The 23600-nt window shown below is 40.2% G+C and overlaps 1 protein-coding gene across 2 annotated transcripts; it reads left to right on the top strand.

Annotated features, from left to right (window-relative positions):
• The first annotated feature begins 354 nt into the window (after positions 1-354).
• On the top strand, positions 355-23263 carry si:ch211-188c16.1 (uncharacterized protein LOC562677 homolog). Of its 2 annotated transcripts, none has more exons than XM_049482729.1 (19): positions 355-497; positions 2281-3166; positions 4271-4471; positions 5893-6610; positions 10101-10231; positions 10523-10545; positions 10648-10688; positions 11332-11464; positions 12895-13054; positions 14551-14674; positions 15477-15511; positions 15606-15669; positions 15779-15813; positions 17437-17500; positions 17592-17687; positions 18754-18767; positions 19322-19355; positions 20092-20171; positions 22831-23263. In XM_049482729.1, exons 1-18 carry the CDS (start codon positions 495-497, stop codon positions 20162-20164), a joined length of 2835 nt encoding a protein of 944 aa, XP_049338686.1. In that variant the 5' UTR covers positions 355-494; the 3' UTR covers positions 20165-20171; positions 22831-23263. The 2 variants fall into 2 exon arrangements, with proteins under 2 accessions (XP_049338686.1, XP_022522418.2); XM_022666697.2 differs by having other exon boundaries at positions 10116-10231.
• Positions 23264-23600: the final 337 nt, after the last annotated feature.

The raw sequence follows: 23600 nt of genomic DNA on the forward strand, positions 1-23600 counted from the left end.
TTAATAATAATAATGTGATGCATTTATTTTAATATTCTAATTTGTTTAACACTTTTTATTTACAGAATAATTCAGCATGTGTTCCTGTATAGCTTTAATATAGTCTACATATTAAATTTACAATGTAAAAAAAAATCATAAAAAGAAAGAAACACATTAACTGTGGAGAGGTGTTTCCAAACTTCCAAACTATTGACTGGTTAAAGTAGTTTGGAGTGCGGAAGTGTCTGAATGTACTGTGTAGTGCACATTTCTTAGGGAACTACTCCTCTGATTGGAACGCGCCTGCGCACAAACACGTGCGCGCTCCCGGTTCCTGCGCAGAACGCGCGCAAATAGCGATGAAAAAGGCGCGCTCCCGCGGCTCGTGCGGTTTGTTTAGTTTGGAGGCGGAGAGTTCCAGAGCGTTCACACTGATTTACTTAAACCGGATTATTCTAATTCCTTTCCTCGCGGAGATGAGCCTCGCTCACTGATGAGGACTCGAGCCCAGCATGGTAAGAGTTCATTAACACACCTGAGCTCAGGTGAGGAGAGCTAAAGAGAGGAAAAGCTCAGGTGAGGAGAGCTGAGAAGGAGGGATAGATGGTGGAGCTAGGTGAGCTAAGAGAAGATCAGTGGAAGTTTGTTCTCCATTTCATTTAGCTGTTCTTATGTCTTGTTGGTTAAGGTTAAATTTATGTATGTTAAATATTTTAGTGCATGCACTAAAATGCTATACTTTAGGTTTGTGGTAGATGTTTGTTGTATTTTTTTATTTTACAGAAAGTTACTGTTTATGAGATGCTAACACAACTTTTAAAACGTTTTGTTATGTATGATTCTCTTTATTATATTTAATTACATTCAAGTTTATATTGTTGCAGTAGTATTTTTTTTTAATATTATATATATATATATATATATATATATATATATATATATATATATATATCAATACTTTGCAGCCTTTAATTCCCACCAATCAATCAATAAATCAATTAATTTGAATCCATTTAATATCTATCCACCTTTTGTTTTTTTGTTTTTTTTTTACTCATTTTCTCCCATTCACCCATACCACTGATTTATCTATCTTCACAACCTTTTTTTTGTTAAATATATAATTTATTTTATTTTTTATATATTAATTATTTTATACTTTCTTCATAGCTTTCCATTATTGTTTTTCCAGTTGATGTTTCATATTTAGCACACTTTTTTATTGTAGATAGTGATCTTATTATTGTTACTAACATTGCAAATAGATAATAACTAAATAAACAATAAAACACAAATTGCACACCATAAATTCAGTGTTTGTCAACGTTTTTAAATTATTTTCTGAATTGTAGGTTAATACTTAAGTCATCCACCCCATCAAGAAAAAAATAAATGAAATTATTTAGTAAACAGAAGAGTGTTAAACAAACTATAATGTTTTATATTTTACATTCTAAAGGCTTTCTTAGATTGATGCAAACATAATATTTCAGCATTTACCTGCAGTTTCCTGCTTGATTTCATTTATTCTTTAAATTGATCATCTGCAATGACTAACTGCTGCTTTTATACACATGTGGACATGGTATTGATTGGAACACCTGTGTTTAGTGATTTGGATGGGTGAGGAAATCCTTGTGGTGATATACACTAAATATTATTAAAAGAAAAAAAAAACAATATGCAGTACATTTTTAGACATCATTACAAGTGCAACAAAATGAAAATTATTTTTTATTATTGCATACAATATGATATGGTACACCCCTAACTGAGAGATTAAAAAATACAATATACAAAAAAATACAAGAATTTTATCAGATTTGTAACAGAAGTCAATGATCCAGAATATCATGATACTTATTATACTAATAATGCACTCCAAATATCTCCATATATCCAGAATTAAAGTAAAATAAATGATACTGGACAGATATAATCTGTCTCTAGTAGATATATAATGGGAAATGAGAACAGTGTGAATTTTCTTTTGCTAAAAAATAAATAAAAATAGTAGTACCTTGATGTGTTGGCGGTATTATTACATATGATACAATATGGCACACCCTTAATATATGTAATACTAAAAATATTCTGAAACCTAATATATACAAATACTAAAAATAACTAAATTTTTGAAATGCAGATTACTATGAATTTTTATTTGTGTTGATATATAAAGTTTGCTTTTATTCCTCAGTTCTGTTATTCAGTCCATGTTCTCCACATTGTTAAAATAATAAAACCGTATTATATGAACTGTTCTAACTGCTTTTTATCATTGTTCTCTGACTGTAGGATACCGCCATTGACTTCAAATCTCTTCGCGCCAAGTTTCAGGAGGAGTTCCAGTCGAAGGAGAGGCCGGCGGTTCCTCACCGACCCAAGCGCTTACCACCACTTCCACCAGGGGGCGCCACCTCTGCAGTCTACAGCACCCCTTCTTCTACAGCAGACAGGAACCACATCACGCCTCAAGTTGTTCTCAGAGACGAGCGGAGGGCGGGAACAGTGAAACGCCCTGTTTCAGTCCCTACCAGCTTCTTCCACCATGGGAACGACGGTGGAACCGGTGTTGGAAGGCTTTCCATGAAGGATCGCCAGTTTCCGTTGGTTCTTCCAGCCCAGCTCTCGTCCAATCACGAGTCAAAGCACGACCAGGTCACTCCGTCTGCTAAACTGGTAACGTCACCAATCAAATGCGGGAAGAAAGCCATGCCCGCCCCCTTCAAGCCCACCAAGTTTTCCAAATGCATCAAGGATATTCTGGAAGCTGCTGGAGAACGTGCTGAAAATGGCCACAAACCACACTCTGTAGAGTCCACCCCAACGGGGGAAAGTGTACCCAACGGATTCAGCCACCATCATCACCACAACCACCACAGTCAGGGGTCAAGCTCTGGATCTAGCCCAGAACAACCAGGTACACCCCCAAAACCGTCGACAGAAAGCTCCTCCTCAGTGGGCCATGTCCTGAGCACTCTAGAGAAAGCCAAAAAGAAGTTCTCGCCAAAGAATCTGCTGGTTTATGCCCGACCCAAGAGTTTCTACGCCAGTAAAGGTCAGAGTTCACCGCCTTCTGGAGATTACGAGAATGTTCACCGTGAGGCGAACTCTTGGGTTTCCACTGCTTCAGCCACCTACACCTCCCTGCCTGTACTGCAGACCAGTGCATTTACCCACAGTAAGATCCAATCCCAACCCTTCAAAAACCTGATATAGATAAAGTTCAGCAACCTAACTGCTGCTGGTTAACTAGCAAACCATAGGGCTTTATTGTATGTCTTCAGAATTAATTAACTGTGCTTGGATGTAGAGAAGTGTAAACATATACCATTCTGACTCCCTATTGGTTTAAACTGTGATCCATCACACCTGCACATCACCCCTTACTTTATTTTTGCTTTTATACCATAAGCCATTTTGAAACCAGTACTTTTTTTTAAACACTTTTACTTAAAGAGTAAAAAGCTTGAGTTGATACTTCAACTTCTACAGAAGTATTTTAAACTCTAATATCTATACTTCTACCTAGGGCTGCATGATATATCGTTTAAGCATCGCCATTGCGATGTGCGCATGTGCAATTGTCAAATGGCCAGACGTGCAATGTCACTTAAGGGAATTAAATCAAATACGTCAGGTTGGAATGTTTTGTAGATGCACAGCGCTGTCTCTGTGTCTGTGTGAGTGACAGGCTGCTGCTGCCTGAGAAGCGCAAGGGGGAGGGGGAGGAGTAAACACAAGGTTACCGCATGGCCTCCATTCACATGGTTGGGCACGTGCTTGTAAATGTGAGCACGTGTGGAAAGCTGTGCACCTCAGTCCAGCACAGTTTTTGCAGCGCAGATATTTCACGCTTTTAATCCCAGAAAAACAAACGCTCTTATTTACCTTTTAAAAATCCTGATTTAAATGCTTGATTAAAGGGCCGATTACTGTTGTTTTGCTCTTTTCCTCGGGTTTTGAGAGCTCGGCGCTGACTCAGCTTTTGATTGGTCCGGACGCGAGACAGCGCACGGGTGGGGGCGGGGCTGGTGGCCTTATGGGCCCTGCATTGTTTAATATTGCGATATATATCGTCCAAAAAAGAACATTTGCAATGTCAATTTTTGCCAATATTGTGCAGCCCTAATATAGTATAATAATTACTATAGAACTATAAAGAGTCCTGTAGGATCAGTTGGTAAAATGGACAATGAATGTAGAAACCAATTCCAAAAATACTGTTAATGTAAGATTTGATTAATTCTTACTGTTTAAAAGCGTTTATTTGTTTTTTTTTTAGTGACCAGAGCCGTTTTGAATCTAAATGGAGATGTGAGGTCAAGAGTACACAGCGCTGGTCCTCCTCCAGCCCGAAGACCACTTCCTGACCTGGGATCTCTGGGAGCTTTACCTGTAAAACCACACAGACCTCCACAGGTAGACCTCAGCTCATACACCTGCGGGCTGTCTCCTGAAACCAGGAACGACGTGTGTTCTTTAAGTGAGTAAACTGCTGTTTTAGTGAATTCTACATTCATATAAGGTTTATTACCAGAAGCCAAAGTCAAATGTAATCGTCTGAAATCCTATACAATTCTGACTTTTTACCAAAATCTGCTAGAGCAAAGTATTGTCAATTGCTACAATGAAAAAAAAAATGTATGCGGTAAAAAATAAGCCATATTGTAAATATATCTACACCAATGGATGTGGTGATCTGGAAGTAGACTCTGTTGAGGTAAGTTTCTGGAGTATTGCTATCTTGGCAACAGATAACACGGGTGCACCAGTGACTGATTAAAACCCTGACAGTATTCCAATATTCCTGGCAGCGGGGCACCAAGTGGTCCAGCGGTCTAAAACGCTGCCACTATGATCGGGAGATTGCTGGTTTGAATCCCGGTCATGCAGCTTGCCATCAGCTGCCGGAGCCTCGAGAGAGCACACTTGCAGTGCACTGGCCCAACTTTCACATCAACAATAAACAGAATTAAGAATAAAATAACATTGCTGTTCCCGTAAATGAGCTGCTGGAGCTCCTTCACAGTGTGAACAAGCAGGTCAGTTTCCTCTGCTGAGAAGCGTTTGTTGGACACGTCCAGGTAGCTGCACCGATAAAATAGCAAGCCGCCAAAGTCAGAGCTCACCTGGCTCTTGAAGGGAATGATGAGCAAGAGACACTCTGATTTATTGGTTTGTTTCCCATTATGCCCAAAATTAACCACACCCATGATTAATAAAGAAAATTAGTACAAGCCTTATGAGTGTTTTGAGGAGGGCAAGCTGTACTTTTCTTGTTGTTACGATAGCAAAGACACACTGACATGCTCTAAATCAGGGGTGTCCAAACTTTTTTTGTTGGGGGCCAGAAGGAGAAATATATTTGAAGTCACGGGCCACAGACTCTGTAATAAAACAAATAATGAAAAATACCACTTTAAATAATACTTTTTTCCTGATTACTTTCATTTACACACCATTTTACTTGACTTACTATCTTTATCTTTGACAGTGTTGTGTAAACTAAGATTTTTCAAATTGATGTTTAATTTCATGATTTCTCTTAATATTAAACTCCTTAATTACGGCAACTTTTAGACTCTTTGGCCCGTTTTTCTGCGCTAGAAATGCGCACTCTCTCTGCTTTTAGACTCTTTGGCCCGTTTTTCTGCGCTAGAAATGCGCACTCTCTCCGCTTTTAGACTCTTTGGCCCGTTTTTCTGCGCTAGAAATGCGCACTCTCTCCGCTTTTAGACTCTTTTGCCTCGTTTCTCTCGTTTTATATATATATAAAAAAGTGCTGGATCATTCAGGTTCATAAGATACATTAATAATGTAATTATTGGGACAGGCTTTACAGTACAGTATATTGTGTTTGATATTTGTGGGGAGGAAACTTTGAATGTTTCTCTTATGTTTCAGATCTGGCCGATATTCCTGAATCCGTATCAGTAGATGTTCTGGATGCTGAGAGTTCAGCAGTTCCTCCTCCTCCTCCTCCTCCTGAGTTTGAAGCTCCTGAGTTCCCGGATTTTGAGGCGTCTGTGCTGGAAGCTCTAAACGATAGTCTGATAAACCTGGCGGCTCTGGATCTGGAATCCACCGAGTTCAGAGTCCCGCTGCCCCCACCCAGACCAGAGCAGGAGCCTGGGGCCCACCTGCAGGACCCTGAGAGAGGTGCTGAGGTGGTCCTGAATCCCTCTATATACCCTGCAGTGGATCTCACTGGTCCAGAGCAGAGCTATAGCGCTCCTCAGCAGAGCTATAGCGCTCCTCAGCAGAGCTATAACGCTCCTCAGCAGAGCTATAATGCTCCAGAGCAGAGCTATAACGCTCCTCAGCAGAGCTATAACGCTCCAGAGCAGAGCTATAACGCTCCTCAGCAGAGCTATAACGCTCCAGAGCAGAGCTATAACGCTCCAGAGCAGAGCTATAACGCTCCAGAGCAGAGCTATAACGCTCCTCAGCAGTGCTATAGCACTCCAGAGCAGTGGGCCGACTCCTGGCCTGATGTAGCGCTTCAGCCTGAGGCGACTGTAGAGATACCCAACCCTGAAGCCACGTCTGAGATCATCCTGAATGGAGCTCATCATAATGTACCACCTGACCTGATTAACTGTGAACTTCCTTCAGAGCCAAGGTAAAATAAGAATTGTTAGTTAAATATATATATATTTATATGAATAGAATTACAGTACCAGCCAATTCAATTCTTCTTATTTTTTCCTACATAGTAAATGAATAGTGAAGTGATCTAGACTATGAAGGAACACATAAGGAATCATGTAGTAACTTAAGTGTTGAAAAAAAACAAAATACTTCTATCTGGGGAGCTGTTAACTCTTGTTCTTCATTTCCTGGGGCGGTCCTGATGAGAGCCACTTTCATCTTCATAATGTTTTTGATGGTCTTTGCGTTGACTGCACTTGAGGATGCTTTTAAAGTTCATGGAATCTTTCTTATTGACCTTCATTTCTTAAAGTATTTTTTCTTTACTTAGTTGATTAGTTTTTTTTTCATAATATGGATTAGAACATTACTCAAATAGAGCTACAGTGGGGAAACAAATATTTAGTCAGTCACTAATTTTGCAAGTTCTCCCACTTAAAAAGATGATAGAGGCCTTTAATTGACATCATAGGTAGACCTCAACTATGAAAGACAAAATGAAAATCAGAAAATCGCATTCGTCTGATTTTTACAGAATTTATTTGCAAATAATGGTGGGAAATAAGTATTTGGTCAATAACAAAAGTTCATATCAACCATGGACTGTATATAGCTGGACAGAGCATCGTCTCTCAAAAGTGAAGCCACCACAGGTCGGGCGCCCCCTGCTGTTCGGTTGCAGAAAGCTGTGTAACCCCACCCATCCCCATAGGTTTCAACGGCAAAACAGAACAACTTTCAATCGCGTTTTTTTAATAAACTGTAATTCTACTTCCATTATGTAAATGCAACAGCTAGTGTAACCTCTGATTAAATTGTCAAATTTTTATATCCCCACAGAATTCGTTTTTAAACATGTTATTCAGCTCTATTCAAAAAAGGTGTGGTTGTGGTAAAAGGGCTGGTTATGGCCGGGACCAATAACAGACCGTCAGCTCCGCTCCGCTCTGCAGCCTGTGACCTCGAGGCAGCCCTCAGGGGCGGGGTTATTTAAATGAGTAGGAGCTCTCCACAGTCTTTGTCCCTCCTCTGGACTCTACTGCGCTCTACAGACTCGGGTATCAGGATCGCCAACATGGCGGAAGATTTTGGCTTCATTTTCATTGAATGAATGGGAACAGAGACACGGCGTCCATCTTTTTTTACAGTCTCTGATCTCAACACTTTGTTATATATCCTTTGTTGGCAATGACAGAGGTCAGGTCTTTACAGGGTTGGCACACACCATTGCTGGTATGTTGGCCCATAGACTGTATATAAAGATGGACGCCGTGTCGCCGTTCCCATTCATTCAATGAAAATGAAGCCAAAATCTTCCGCCATTTTGGCGATTCAGAGACCAGAGTCTGCGCAGTAGAGACCAGAGGAGGGAGAAAGACTGTGGAGAGACCGCCTACTCATTTGAATAACCCCGCCCCTGAGGGCTGCCTCGCGGTCACAGACTGCAGAGCGGGGCGGAGCGGAGCTGACGGTCTGTTATTGGTCCCGCCCATAAGCAGCCCTTTTACCATAACCACACCTTTTTTGAATAGAGCCGAATAACGTTTTAAAAACCGAATTCTGTGGGGATATAAAAATTTGACAATATAAACAGAGGTTACACTAGCTGTTGCATTTAAATAATGGAGGTAGAATTACAGTATATTAGAAAAAAACGTGATTGAAAGTTGTCTGTTTTGCCATTGAAACCTATGGGGATGGGTGGAGTTACACAGCTTTCTGCAGCCGAACAGCAGGGGGCGCCCGACCTGTGGTGGCTTCACTTTTAAGAGACGATGCTCTGTCCAGCTATATACAGTCTATGTGTTGGCCCATTCCTCCATGCAGATCTCCTCTAGATCAGTGATGCTTTGGGGCTGTCGGGAGGCAACACAGACTTTGAACTCCTTCCAAAGGTTTTCTATGAGGTTGACATCTGGAGACTGGTTAGGCCTCTCCAGGACCTTGAAGTCATAGCAGCATGCTTGGGATCATTGTCATGCTGAAAGACCCAGCCACATTTCATCTTCAAAGCCCTTGCTGATGGAAGGAGGTTTGCACTCAAAATCTCACAATACACCGCCCCATTCATTCTTTCATGTACACGGACCAGTCGTGCTGGTCCCTTTGCAGAGAAACATTGATTGAAGGCATGATGCTGCCACCCCCATGCTTCACAGTTGGTATGGTGTTCTTTGGATGCAACTCAGCAGCTTTCACTCTAGTAGTAAACAGTTCTACTTTGGTTTTATCTGACCATATGACGTTCTCCCAATACTCTGTCAGAACATCCAAATGCTCTAGCAAACTTCAGACGCGCCCGGAAATGTACTGGCTTAAGCAGGGGGACGCGTCTGGCACTGGGAGATCTGCGAGAGTCCCTGGTGGCGTAGTGTGTTTCTGACCGTAGCCTTTGTAACAGTGGTCCCAGCTTTCTGCAGGTCATTCACTAGGTCCCCCGTGTGGTTCTGGGATTTTTGCTCACGGTTCTTGTGATCATTTTGACTCCACGTGCTGAAATCATGCGTGGAGCCCCTGATGGAGGAAGATTAGCAGTGGTCTTGTAGGTCTTCAATTTTCTGATTATTGCTTCCACAATAGATCTTCACACCAAGCTGCTGCCTATTGCAGATTCAGTCTCTTCCCAGCCTGGTGCAACAGGTCTACAATTTTGTTTCTGGTGTCCTTCCACAGCTCTTTGGGTTTTACCATAGTGGAGTTTGGAGTGTGACAGTTTGAGGTTGTGGGCAGGTGTCTGTTATACAGATAACGAGGTCAAACAGGTGCTATTAATAGAGGTAAAGAGTGGAGGACAGAGGAGCCTCTTAAAGACGTTAAAAAGGTCTGTGACAGACAGAAATCTTGCTTGTTTATAGGTGACCAAATACTTATTTTCCACCATTATTTTCAAATAAATTCTTAAGAAATCAGGGGGTGCCGAGTGGTCTAGCGGTCTAAAGCGCTGCCACTATGAGCGGGAGGTCGCAGGTTCGAACCCCCACTCATCAGCTGCCGGCGCTCAGAGGGAGCAAAATTGGCTCTGCTCCCTCTGGGGTGGGTAGATGGCGCTCTCTCCCCATCACACTTGAGGTGGCGCTGGGCGGCACGAGGCGTCTGTGAGCGGATGAATCGGAACCTAGCCGCTGTGCTTTCCTCCGAGCGCGCTAACCGCTCAGGCAATGATTCATCCGCAGCAGCTCAAAAAAAGGGGTGATTGACTTCACACGTGTCGGAGGAGGCGTGTGCTCGTGCGCATCCTCCAAGGGTCACGGGCGTCACCGGTGATGGGGACGCACAAAGGGGTGGGACAATTGGATATCCAAATTGGGAGAAAATGGGGAAAAATCAGAAATAAAAGATTAAACAAATTCTTTAAAAATCAGAATGTTATTTTAAATTTTGTCTCTTATAGTTGAGGTCTACCTGATGATGTCAGTTACAGGCCTTTGCAACGTTAATTAACGTTTATTGTGTGAATGAAGAGGTTGTTGTTTCAGTCTCAGTCAGCAGGGGGATCAGTATGAAGTGTGTGATAACGTGTATGAAGAGGTGGAGACCATCACCAAACTGCAGATCAGAGAAAACTCCCGCAAACGCAAAGATCCTCCCAAGAGTGAGTTTACTTTACCAACTGTTCAGTAATAAAGCCCCTCTATAAACACTTAAACTATACATTTAATAACAAGATAAATTCGTCTTGCATAAATTTCATAATGAGAAACTTGGAGTTTTGTTTGTTTATTTTTGTATTATTTCAAACACAAAAAGTTATCTTCTACAGTTAAATAGAAAGAACTGGAAAAATCTTACTATTTGAAGCATTTAAACTTTTTCCACATAAACAGCCAGTGTGTAAAAATGTGGCTAATAAACTTTAACTCTTTTACTGGGTTTGTGTTTTTAGATCCCTATGCTGAGTCTCCAGCGGTGAGTAAAGCTGATTTAATGATAAATCCTTTTCAGACATAAAAATCTAATCAGAGGTGGTGGAAATGAATATATATGTTTTTCATCTTTTGTCTTGTTTAGAGAGAGGAAACCTACAAAAGCATACGGCACGTCTCACAATGGTACGTAGGACCTGCTTTAGATGAAGGGTGCTAATGCTCTCTCTCTCTTTCTTGTTCTGATTATAGTCTGAAGTGTCTTTACTAGAACTTTAGGCTTTTTTTACTCTTTTATTGAGAATACTGTTGAAACATCTAAATAGAACTTTCCACAAGTTCCTCACAATTATTTAGTAATGGGTTGGACAGTTCTTAACCCAATTTTAGTCGTCTTCTTCTTTTTTTTTCGGCTTTTCCTTTTGCAGCGGTTGCCACAGCGAGCCTTCTTCCTCCATCTTAACCTGATTTTAGTAGTTTCAGAAATATCTTTAGATGTTTCCTTTGCATTGTTGATGCATGTAAATAATTTCACCCTTCTGAAACAGATCAACAGCTTTTCCACGACCACAGGAGTGGAGTCTTTCCACATGGTTGTTTAACAAGTGAGAAGCTACTCCCTGCATCAGTTAGGGTTAAATAACTTGTTGCAGCTGACATATAAATCACTTGTAGTAATAATTATCCACCAAGAGGCTTTTACATACAGTATTGTGCCCCTTTATTATGATTGTGATGTAACAGAAAGAAGGGAATATTGTTGCTTTGCCAGAATACAAGTGTTGTATTCTTCTGTCTGTATACGTAACTGTATATCTGAGTCCGTCAGGAAGGAGCGCTTGAGTCCGGAACACCAGGATGAGAAAGAGCAGCGGAAGAGAGAGAAACAGCGTCTGGAGCGAGAGAAGAAAGAACAGAAGGAGAGGGAGAAAAAGGAAAACCTGATGAAAAAGAAGTTTAAAGTGAGTCTCCTGTTAGAGTTTTGTAGTTTAGTTAATTTAAAATGTTTTTTGTTCACTTGCAAACAGTGAAGGCAATGAAAACTCATTATGAAACATGCAGTTTTATAAGAGTATGAGAATCTGCTTGTAATTCATTTGTGGTTTATTAGGGGTTTATTTATATTCACAAACAACAAAAACTATGCTTATCTAGGTGTTGGCTAGAACTAAAATGGCAATGATGATCCCAGACACAACACAAACTAAACTATATCTGATTCTGTCCAAAAAAAGAAAACGCTTTTATTGTGATTTTTCCTCCTCTGCAGCGCCCTCAAAGTTTTCTTTGTACTTTGGCACACAATTTAGGGGCGTTTTCACACCAGCACTGTTTGGTCCGGTTAAAACGAACTCTGGTCCGTTTGTAACTTCAGTGCGGTTTGATTGAGCAGGTGTGAAAACAGTAATCACACTCGGGTGCGGATCAAAAGAACCGGACCGAGACCAGCTAGAGGAGGTGGTCTCGGTCCGGTACCAAACGAACTCTGGAGCTGTTCACTTTGGTGAGAACGTGATCCGGTCTCGATCGGATCCAGCTATTAAATATAAGCCATTTATTTGAGCTAAACTGCTGATAAAGCAAGCACAGTTTAAACTGATATATTAGCCAGATAACGCTAATTACCACAGCTGTGAACAAACACTGTGTCCATGCACGCGCCGTCTGCGCTGCAATCACTCACTGCTCACAGCCGCGTGACTCTGTTTATTATGTATAAATCTGCGCTGCATGCAGAAACACTGTGTTTAAAAGCGCAGCGTTTCAGCGTTCAGTGTAAAAACACATATATGCGCTGGAACACAGAATCTTCTCGCTGTATTTACTTTTTTTGTATATGTATATTTACTTCCACGCCAGACCACGCACTGACCAATCACAGGACACAGCCTGCTCGCGTGGTTTATTGATGCGCATTTTGGTGCGTTTACATTTATGCCTATGTGAAACCAGACTAAACAGAGGGAGAAAACGCTCCAAGTAAACAAACTCATCGACTGATATGGACCAGAGAAACAAACTACAGGTGTGAAAACGTCCTAAATCAATCAATAATACCCTCCCTGTGCTCAGTCTAATCAGCTCTCCCTGCTGCCCCGCCCCTAAACCCATACATCACCCAGTTCTAAACATTCTAAACTAGGAGTCAGTTAAAATCAGGGGGTTCAGTTAACCTTTAAATAAACACTGTACAACTTCAGAAATAGAATCCACTATCAGAACTCACACCTGCTCCCATAATTTCAGATGCGTCATTTATTCATTGATTAATGAATTGATCCCCAGTCCAATATAAGTTTGACTGTATAAAGCCTGGTCCTTTAGTTTATGTAGATAACCTGTGTTTTTCCACTGTGTGATCTGGATCTTTCTCCCCCCTCTGTCCCAGTAGATCACCGGACAGGAGGAGCCGATGTACCACGCCCGGGTTCTGGTGACCAGCAAGCTCCGCAAACACGACCTGCAGGTGACGAGCGGAGACACGGTCAGCATCATCCGCACCACCAACTGCCCCAAGGGCAAATGGCTGGCCAGAGACGCCCAACACAAGTGTAAGCAGCGTGCACTAAACCCCGAGCTCACTGTACTGTATCCTAAATAGACTTTAATCACATGATAGTCAAATTAGTACGGTATTTTAAACACTATAAGGTGCACTTAAAATTCTTTATTTTCCCAAAAATCATCAGTATGGCTTATGTAGGAGTTTTACTAGTGCAGAGTTATACATGGAGTTTCAGTTACTTCTCTACCAGCATTAGCATTAGCCGCTAACCGTGGTTCAGAGGTGAGTATATCGGACTGTTGCCCGCAAGTTTACAGCGTTAAAACGAGCTCCATGGGACGAACCGCTACCTAATATTGCCGGAACACTCGGGGTTCCTCAGTCTAGTGCTGTCGGGCGGCATTTACCGGGCTAGCCTTAGTGGTTAGCCACTAACGCTAATGCTGCTGCACCCAGCCTTAGTGACAATTTGGAATCTAAGCTTACTGTAAATAAACGGAAGTGCTTTACTCACTTACTCACTTACCTTTAACTTAGGTAGCTACCCCCACCTCCTGCTGAATTAGAAGGAAAACATGGAGACACCCCTGTTCCTTACTAGTGTCGCTTAAAATGCGCCTTATACTCCGGTGCGCCTTATGGTGCAAAAAAATAGAGTAATCACCCTTAGAGTAATTATTGAATGGGAGGCTCTTATATAATTGCTTAGTTAAATCCTGGTAGTGACCTTTTTTTTTTTTTTTGGCCTTTTTTGATCACAGTAATTTCTGGGATGATATGGTTTGTGACAGGCCTACTAACAACACGATAACGTAAAATTTAAAGGAGAACTCTGGTGTAAAATGGATTTTTGTTGTAGTAAAACATAATAAAAAGTTCTTACCTTTGATGAACAGCACATCTCCGTTCTCCCACAGCGTTCTGAGATCCAGACATTTTAACAGTTTGTCCAAACACCCTTCAGACTGGGAGACACGGGGCATAATTTACCCTGATAAATAGTTTTTTACACCGTTATCCAGCTCAAAGTAGCTCCACACCTCCTTACTAGAATCCGGAGAGCTCGGACATTTAAAACGAGGCATTAATAACTTAAAAAGTGCAGAAGAAGCTTAATCCTATAACACTAGCTTCATCTCTGAGCGCCACCATTACTCTTGCCGCCGGCTACTATGCTATGCGGAGTCTACATATTCTGCTTTGAGCTGGATAACGGTGAAAAAAGTGATTTATTGGGGCAAATTATACCCTGTGTCACCCAGTCTGAAGGGTGTTTGGACAAACTGTTAAAATGCGTCTTATAATCCGGTGAGCCTTATAGTGCGAAAAATATGGTATCTGGTTATTCAGGACTAAAATCAGTGTGTGAGACAAATATGGAAATACACATGCAGTTCTAATGGTATATTGATTTCAGTTGTCAAATGCAATGGGAGTGGCTACTCTATTTACACACTGCCATCATTTCCAAAAACACAATAACCTGCTTAAAGTAATGGAATTTAAATGTTGAGATTGGCGTGATGCTGCTGTTGTGTGCAGATGGTTATATTTCGGTGATGAATGTGGAGCTGAATATGAAGGAGATGCTGGAGTTGGGGAAGAGAGCGTCGCAGGCTGCTGGACGAGGACCGGGAGAGCTGGACACACTCAGCCTCAGCAGCAGGTGCTCAGTTTTTTTTTTTTATTATTATTATTACATTTTACAAGTTTCTCCCCAATTATTATTTCACTCCTGCTTGCTCACTTTGTTTGTCCCCCTTTATTCAAAAGGAATTGTTTATTATATTTACAAATTAACATTAAAAGGTACTGTAAAGTGGTGTTTTCAGTCTTGTACTTTTATAGAATTTGTATTATTAGTAACAATATACTTGTATGACAATATTGTATATAATATTGACAGTAATTATGGTTTAAAAGGATATCATTAAAAAAAAAACCTTTAAAATATAATTTAAAAATGAAACCCCTAAAACGTAGACAGATAAGGACTATGACCAGAAGATTACTGGTTTGAGTCCTAGTCATGCAGCTTGCCATCAGTTGCCGGAGCCCTGAGAGAGCACAATTGGACTTGCTCTCTCTGGGTGGGTACAGTAGATGGCGCTCTTTCTTTCCCCTCATCACTCATCACTAGGGGTGATGTGGACCAGCACAAGGCTGCGTCTTTGAGCTGATGTATCAGAACCGAGTCGCTGCGCTTTCCTCCGAGTGTTAGCACTGTGATGCTACTCTGCAATCAGTTCAAAAAGAGGCGGAGTCTGACTTCACAAGTATCGTGTGCTAGTCTACCCCCTAGTTGTGTTGAGGCATCACTAGTGATAGGGGAAATACAGCTGAATTTGTGGGACAATGGGTCTAGCTAAATTTGGAGAAAAATAGAAAAAGAAAAGAATTTAGACAGATGTTTCTACTGGTTAAAACTGAATTATTGCCTCTCTGACTGAGATTGTACCTTTTTGCAGGTCTTCACATCACAACCCGGTTATGACCAGCAGCTGTAAGTGTCTCCGTGTGTGTGTGGGTGGGTGGGTGTGTGAGATCAGTGTATTATTGGAAATGTGTTAAACTGCTGTTTGTATGTTGTGTTTCAGTCACTGATGACAGTGAGGAGTGGAGCGGGGAGGATGAGACTCTGTCCGCTTTAGCAGAAAACATGTGAGTTATGTAGGAGTTCTGTTGGATGAATAAATATGCTTTTATAGATTAAAAAACAGTATTTCTGAAATTATAGTTTTATTTGTGCTTCCGTTTCCTGTTCACTCAGGGGTCCTCACAGGGCCGTCTCCATGCCGGACGTCTGTAAGTGTGTAGCTGCTGTTTTGTTATTGATGCTAACTGATTATTATACATTTTGTCTTTCAATAAATCTGTGTGGGGTTTAAATCGTGTGAGACTAGAAATTAAATATATAGATATTAGAGGGGAAGGAGCTGAATAATTCCATGTAAATGTCTGATAGGCAGTAATAAAATAAATCTGACAACATTGGTAAATATTAATTACTTAATCTGGTTATTCTCTAGAGCAGGGGTGTCCAAACTTTATTTGTTGGGGGCCAGAAGGAGAAATATATTTGAAGTCACGGGCCACACTCTATAATAAAACAAATAATGAATTATACCATTTAAAAAAATAAATTTTTCCTGATTATTTCATTTACACACCATTTTACTTGACTGACTTTATCTTTGACAGTGTTGTGTAAACTAAGATTTTTCAAATTGATGTTTAATTTCATGATGTCTCCTTAATTACGGCAACTTTTAGACTGTTTTTCTGCGCTAGAAATGCGCACTCTCTCCGCTTTTAGACTCTTTGGCCCGATTTTCTGCGCTCGAAATGCGCACTCTCTCCACTTTTAGACTCTTTTGCCCCGTTTTTCTGTGCTACAACTGCGCACTCTCTCCGCTTTTAGACTCTTTGGCCCGTTTTTCTGCGCTCGAAATGCGCACTCTCTCCACTTTTAGACTCTTTTGCCCCGTTTTTCTGTGCTACAACTGCGCACTCTCTCCGCTTTTAGACTCTTTGGCCCGTTTTTCTGCGCTCGAAATACGCACTCTCTCCGCTTTTAGACTCTTTTGCCCCGTTTTTCTGCGCTACAACTGCCCGTTTCTGACACCTAGAGTTCAAACTTTGAATCTCACATTATAAAAACCTGCTTAACAGCGGGCCAACTTTCATTCTATTTCTAAAATACCTCGCGGGCCGCTCCAAAAAAGGAAACGTGCCGCAAATGGCCCGCGGGCCGTAGTTTGGACACCCCTGATCTAGAGTAAATAGATACAGTAGCTGCATAAATAGTTGCTCTTCTCTGTATTACTCATTGCATTTACTATTAATATAAATAAGCCATTATGTAAACTTCCCTTAAAATGTTTTTATTCACGTTATTAATTTTTTTAATATATTTCAGTTAGATTTTCAAAATATTATTAATGGTTAACTAGTCTATTGTTGTGTTTTTTTTTTTTTTTTTTTTTTTTAAAGGATACAATAACACAAAAATACTAGCATAGCGTTGCTGTCCAATGAAAAACACGTATCTCCATTTTTGTCGATTGTCCCCTACACTGTCAAAATTTCTTGATGAACAGACCAATAGAAACTCTTCAAAATGACCTGAAACAAATGATTTTGACTTCCATTGAACGTTTACAAGGTTTTCTCTCTCTCCTGTAAAGTTGCTGTTTTGGAGAGCAGTGTTTTTCATTGGACAGCGAAGATAATAAGTGACACAAAATGGTCTTAAATGACAAAAATACCTGCTGATGGCAATTATTTCTGGGAAGATACTGTTTTATAATGGCGTCCCTGATTTTGGACATTTTGTGGTAAATCGTTTACAATTTTGTATTGCATTTTTTGTCTAAAATACAGTATTTATGTTAAAATAAGCTCTAAACAGTTTTGCTGTTGTTGTAGTTGGTGGTAACGGCAGTGCTGAACATGTGCTGAGTGCTGGCAGTATGGAGGACATCCCATCTCAGTAAGCTAATCACACAAACACACTGTATATAAATCAATACAAATACGTGAGAAATGAAGTATAAAAGTGTTCATCTGCTTTTGTTCCCCAGAGTAACTCATGTGGCTCTTCAGAAGCTTGCAGTTTTCTTCCAGAACTCCAGAGAAGATCTCCGCACTGTAACCCAGTGCACCGACTCCGAATCCAAGTACAGTACCCCAGTTAACTCGTTTTTTCATGGGTTTAAGAATCGGACAGTTTAAATAAGTGGTAACGTATGGTTTAATTTCAAGTATACCCTAACCTGCTAAAAGTAATTTGACACCAAATAGTATTGTGCATCATGAATTTTGTCATGTTTCATTGAAACTAAAGAATGCTGCATTTGTGGGATATGTGTGTGGGTTCTTCTGCATGTTATGAGCTGAATGTTATGTGAATGTTATGAGTGGCAGTAATGTGTATGTGGCGGGCGGAGCTGAAGCGGGCGATAACGGGACTAAAACATGCGATTTTCAGTGGGTGCGGGCTATAATGGGATTAAAATGAACGATTTTTGGCGAGAGCAGGCGATAACGGGATTAAAACAAGCAATTTTTGGCGAGAGCGTTGGTAACGGAACTAAAACAAGCGATTTTTGGCGAGAGCGGGCGGTAACGAGATCAAAACAAGCGATTTTTGGCAGGAGCGAGCGGTAGCGGGATTAAAATAAGTGATTTTTGGCAGGAGCCGGCAGTAACCGGACTAAAACAAGCGTTTTTTGGCGGGAGCGGGCAGTAACTGGAATAAAACAAGCGATTTTTGGCGAGAAAAGGCGTTCACGGGATTAAAACAAGTGATTTTTAGCGGGAGCGGGCGGTAATAGGATTAAAACGAGCCATTTTTGGCGGGAGCGGGCGGTAACGGAACTAAAACAAGGGATTTTTGTCAGGAGCGAGTGGTAGCGGAATTAAAATAAGTGATTTTTGGCAGGAGCCGGCAGTAACAGGACTAAAACAGTAGGTGGTATCGGGATTAAAACGAGCTATTTTTGGCGGGAGCGGGCGGTAATGGGATTAAAAGGAGCCATTTTTTGCGGGAGCGGGCGGTAACGGGATAAAAACGAGCTATTTTTGGTCGGGAGTGGACAGTAACGGGATTAAAACAAGTGATTTTGCTAAATGAATAAATACTGAATTTAAGTGACTGGTACAGTACATTGCTGTCCCATGACCTTAAACATGCTCCAAATAATATGTAAATTAAATGTTGTTATTGTTCGTTCTGTTTTTCAGCTTCATCGCTCCAGGTAAGTCCCTTCTCTATTGTTCTCTGCTTGGGGTTTTTGGTTTGTATTTTATACACTATGTGGACAAAAGTATTGTATCTTCTGAAATCAAGGGTATTAAAAATACTTTATTCTGCTTTTGTTGGAGTAACTGTCTCTACTGTGCAGTGAAGGATTGCTACTTGATTTTGGGTCGTATTCAGTAATGATAAGAGCATTCGTGATATCAGGATGTTTTGAGCTCCATCCATCATTCCAGAGAACACAGTTCCTCCACCGCTCTACAGCTCAGTACTGGGGTCTTCATACCCCTCAATGCTCAGCTGGTGTTAGAAATGGTGCAGCAGGTTCAGGTTTAGCAGGGTTGGGCGTGAGCTTCATGCTGCAGCAGCTCTTTATCTCCTCCAGTCCGACACCACCGGTGACGCTCCTCAGCCCTGAGGTGCTGGATCACCACTGTTTAGAGGGTGAAAGTGTCGACACCATATGTTCACAACTGTCCTCCTCATCCTGTTAGTCCACTGCTGAAGCCTTGTAGCTCCGCCCACACTAATGTTACTGTCTGTTACTGGCAGGTCTGCTGAGCGCTGTGGAGGAACCTCAGTATGGGTGAGTGTTAAAGGATAAATACTGGGTATGAGGTGTTTATTTAACCTCCTAAAACCTGAACTCTTTATATTTCTCTTTGCTGTTTGGGCTAATTTGCACCTGATTAGTGTAAAAACAGAGAATTATATTTTTACATGATGTAGTTTCTGAGAAAAATTACGTCCACATATGAGGACGTTAGTTTTATATTGTGATAAAACACAATGAAGTTGCAATTTTTTTATTTTTTTATTTAATTATTATTTAGTAATGATGTGCAAAACTTTTATTTTGTGTCTGAACACAGCAGCATTTTTTTTCTGAGTGCAAAACAAAAGTAGAAACGACAATTGTGCCCCTTTTGAGCAATATTTGAATTTGAATGCCTCGTTTGATGCACGAAGACATAAAAAACAAAGTAAAAAACATAGAATTTTACTGTATTTACTGTTCATTTAAACTGTAGACTTCTGAACAAAATCGAAACTGTTAAACCAGTAGGTGGCAGTATAATGGCCTCATATGAGGACACCAGGCCCTTATAGAGCAAAATGTAGTGTTGTCCTAGAAGGTTAAGGTTGCCAGGTTAAGCAAAGAAATCCTAATCATATTATTAAGTGGTGATCATGTGGTGAGATTGTAAACTGTGCTGTTGGTCGCATTACAAAAAGCTTATAAGAAAATGGATGATGAATTAATAGCAGCAGGAACTGTATCTGATTGATGATGCTGATGCTGTTTTTCACCGGTTTCTCAGCGAGGAGGAACAGTGCAGTTTTGCAGACATGGAGCTGCTGCCTCCTCCTGACCTCTACGCTGATTCTGTCTAAAACCCAGGTTAGTTTTTCCACATTCTGAACTGAAAACTACCCTCTCTGCACGACGTCTGTGGCTGTTTTTTTTCCCCCTGTAATTACCTCACTTTGTTCACTGAAGCCATGTGAATGTCGTCTCTGCACAAAAGTGTTCTGAGGCCTTTAGCCTGATTTGAAAAATATTGCAGATAAGATAAGATACATTTATTGTCATTGCACAGTGTACAACAAAATTACTTAAAGAATTTTAAGGTAAAAGTAAAAAAAAAACTTAAAGCTCACCTTCCGTGAAAATCCGATTTTTCTTGTTTTTTGTGGAATACAGTAGGTCTCTCCGAGTTGAATGTGTACACCTGCACATTAAACTGTTTTGCAGCCCCCATTGTCTGCAGGAGCTAAGCAAAGAAATCCCCCCTCCCCCCCTCCGAAAAACGGGTGAATTTTGAATTATCTTTCTGCCTACGTAGGCAGAAACTCACAGACCAGCCCACCTTGGCTCGAGAAACTCCCAGAGGCGGAGCTGAAGCGACGCAACATCACCGCTCATCAGTTAGGAGGTGGGAGGCAGTGAGCGGCAGAGCGGTGGAAGGGCGTCGCAGTGCTCCTAGCCAATCAGAGGAGAGATATTTGCATGGTGTTTGCATGTATGAATATTCATGAGCAAAGCTGGAATCCGGTCATTTTGGACACGCCCCTAAAACAGTCCATTAAAAAAGAGCTATACAGAGACACCTGAGCACTTTTTTTTTACAAAAACGGCTCACATGTCATTCATTCATACTAGAGACCACAACTAGACATTTTAAAATGAAAGAAAAAACGACGGAAGGTGACCTTTAAAGAAACTGTTTAATATATATATCACATTTAAGGATGAAAAAGACACAAATTGTGGAATCATTTAATAATCAGTGATGGCATAGTTACTTTAAAAAAAGGATTACTGATTACTTCTTAAAAAGTACGTTAGTTACTTTATTTCTTACTTTAATAGTTACTGACAGCGATTTCAAACCTTGTTTTATTGCCTGGTTGTTGTTGTTGGTGTTATTGTTGTTTTGAAAAGGTAAATGCACACCTAAATTAATTTAAACTTCTATTAATAAATACTACCATTTAAATATTAAGTAGGCCAGGTAGGTTGTGTAGGGTAATTTACCACAGCAAAAATGTATGTGAGCCAGACGGACAAGAAAAAACAGAAGTCAGGATATCCAGTTTAGAATAAAATTTACTGAAGAAAATCATTGACACGCCAGTAGATGAATCAGACAAAAAGTAAGAAAATAGACAAAAGTATTACAGGAAAAATGTTGTAGATGGTCAGAAGTAAAGTATTCCAATCTCGAGAGCTACAGGAAAAGTCTGACTTTTCTGTCTATGCATTAACAATTATACTCGAATAATAATTACATGTAAATCTACTTTACCAGGATACATGTTCTTGTGCTTTCTCCCCTGTCTCTCTCTCTCGCGCTCGGCGTGTCTTTAGTTTCCGCCCGTTTTCGTTTTTCGCCAGTTCTCGGGTTTCGCCAGTATCTCTTTATAAAGGCGTTTTTTTTTTTGCGGCCGCGTCCCAATTCACTAGCCAGGGCAGCGGTCTGCCACAAATTTCCGGTGCTTTAAATGAACACTGTCAGAATTAAATCCTTCTCAGTAGTTGGGTCCGGTATGGGTCCGTATTGGACAACGTCTGGGTCCGGACCCGGACCCCAGTCTGCAAATATGTGATCCCTGGTCTAGACCATATACACGGTTCTGTTTTATAAAACCACTCCTTGCTGCCCTGCAGAGAACAACAGGTTCAATGTTCAGTTTTACAGTGTTAAATATGTCAGGTCAAGAAAGACTTTCAATATTTTATATATTTTTTATAAAAACAAGTATTTATGTTTAGTAAAATCAAGAAAGACCATATATATATATTTTAATATTTTAAGTTAATTTTTTTATTTTTATTAAAAATATATATATATTTTAGGAAATAGTTCAACTTAATAGAGATAAATTGTTGATGTTAAAAATGCATTTTCCAGTAAAAGGAGTATTGGCAAAACTGGTTATAATGTTTATGTTAAGGCGGCGGGAGGTGGTGTCTGCAGCTGCTGAAAGTAACTAATAAAGTAACTTGTAAAGTAACTTAGTTACTTTTAAAATCAAGTAATCCATAAAGTTACTAAGTTACTTTTTAAAGGAGTAATCAGTAATCGGATTACTTTTTCAAAGTAACTTTACCATCACTGCTGATTACGCATGACAATGCATTACATCCATGGACTGGGGCTTCCCAGATCGCTCCCATCAGTTGGAAAAATATATATAATTGTTTTGATATATTTAATGTAATTTTCCCGAAATATAAATAATACACAGTACTCATTGCTTACTTATAATTTCTCCTGATAGTAAACTAGCTGATACCCATAGCTGTGTTTCTAGCTCATAATCATGCAGTTTAATGCTATAATATCACAGCAATTTCTACCTTTTTGTATTTTGTATAAGAGTCACAGCAAAACAATCTGCTGTAGTTCATATGGGCTGCAGGTACAAACTGTCTGACCTGACTCCTGGTTAGATTTATTGTTAGATAACCAGTTTTTCACAATTGAATTCATTGCATTTGTAACACACAGGTGTTACTGCATGAATCCAGGTGAATCTTTCTTTCTTTGTTACAGGTGAACCTTTTAAATGCTGGGATGGAGATGCTGAAGCTGAGGTGATGAGGAGCACACGCAGTCTGAAGAAGTGTAATCTGAGCTCTACTGAAACAACAGGATCTACAGGAGAACTGATGTTTTATCAGAACTGAATATGACATGATTTTCATTATAAAAAATATAAAGACTTAAGTAAAAAAAAAAAAAAAGAGACAAATGTTGGTGAATGTTGGGAGGTATGGGGGTATTATGGTGTGTTTTTTGTCCTTTTCACCGTCATCAATCAGCCTTCATTCTGAGTTTTGTCTTTTTCTGAATCATTTTCTCTTTATTTGACTTTTTTCTGTTACGCAGCTTCAGTTTCTTTTGTTTTGTTTGCTTTATGTTTGTATTAAAACACTGTTTTCTGTGAATGGATGCATACAAATAAATATATACAGAGATAAAAATCTGCTGTTTGCAGTTCAGTTTTGTGGCCACTAGAGGGTGCTGTATTTAACTCATCCACATTTATCCACATATAGGCCCATCCTTCAGGTTTTTACCCTTATAATTGCAATTCTTTATAATTTGCTTAAATTCTGGGGCACCCGGAGAATAGACGGAACTTTTGCCACATAATGCACAGTAGTTTTGTCTTATGATTTAAAAATAAAATAGTAAAGCTCTGGTTCAGAAAGGTACATTTGTTTTTGTGATGGTTTTTGGCTCATGGGGAAATGTTTAAAATCCAATACTTTTACATTTTCTTCCCTAAACAGCCTGGCTGAAATACGTTTAAATACAAG

This window comes from Astyanax mexicanus, chromosome 8, assembly GCF_023375975.1.
Source record: "Astyanax mexicanus isolate ESR-SI-001 chromosome 8, AstMex3_surface, whole genome shotgun sequence".
NCBI classification, from domain to species: Eukaryota; Metazoa; Chordata; class Actinopteri; order Characiformes; family Acestrorhamphidae; genus Astyanax; species Astyanax mexicanus.

Coding starts and splice junctions, on each gene's coding strand:
- si:ch211-188c16.1 (XM_049482729.1), top strand. Junction 6,611..10,100: donor GAACTTCCTTCAGAGCCAAG/GTAAAATAAGAA, acceptor GTGTGAATGAAG/AGGTTGTTGTTTCAGTCTCA. Junction 15,670..15,778: donor TCCGCTTTAGCAGAAAACAT/GTGAGTTATGTA, acceptor CTGTTCACTCAG/GGGTCCTCACAGGGCCGTCT.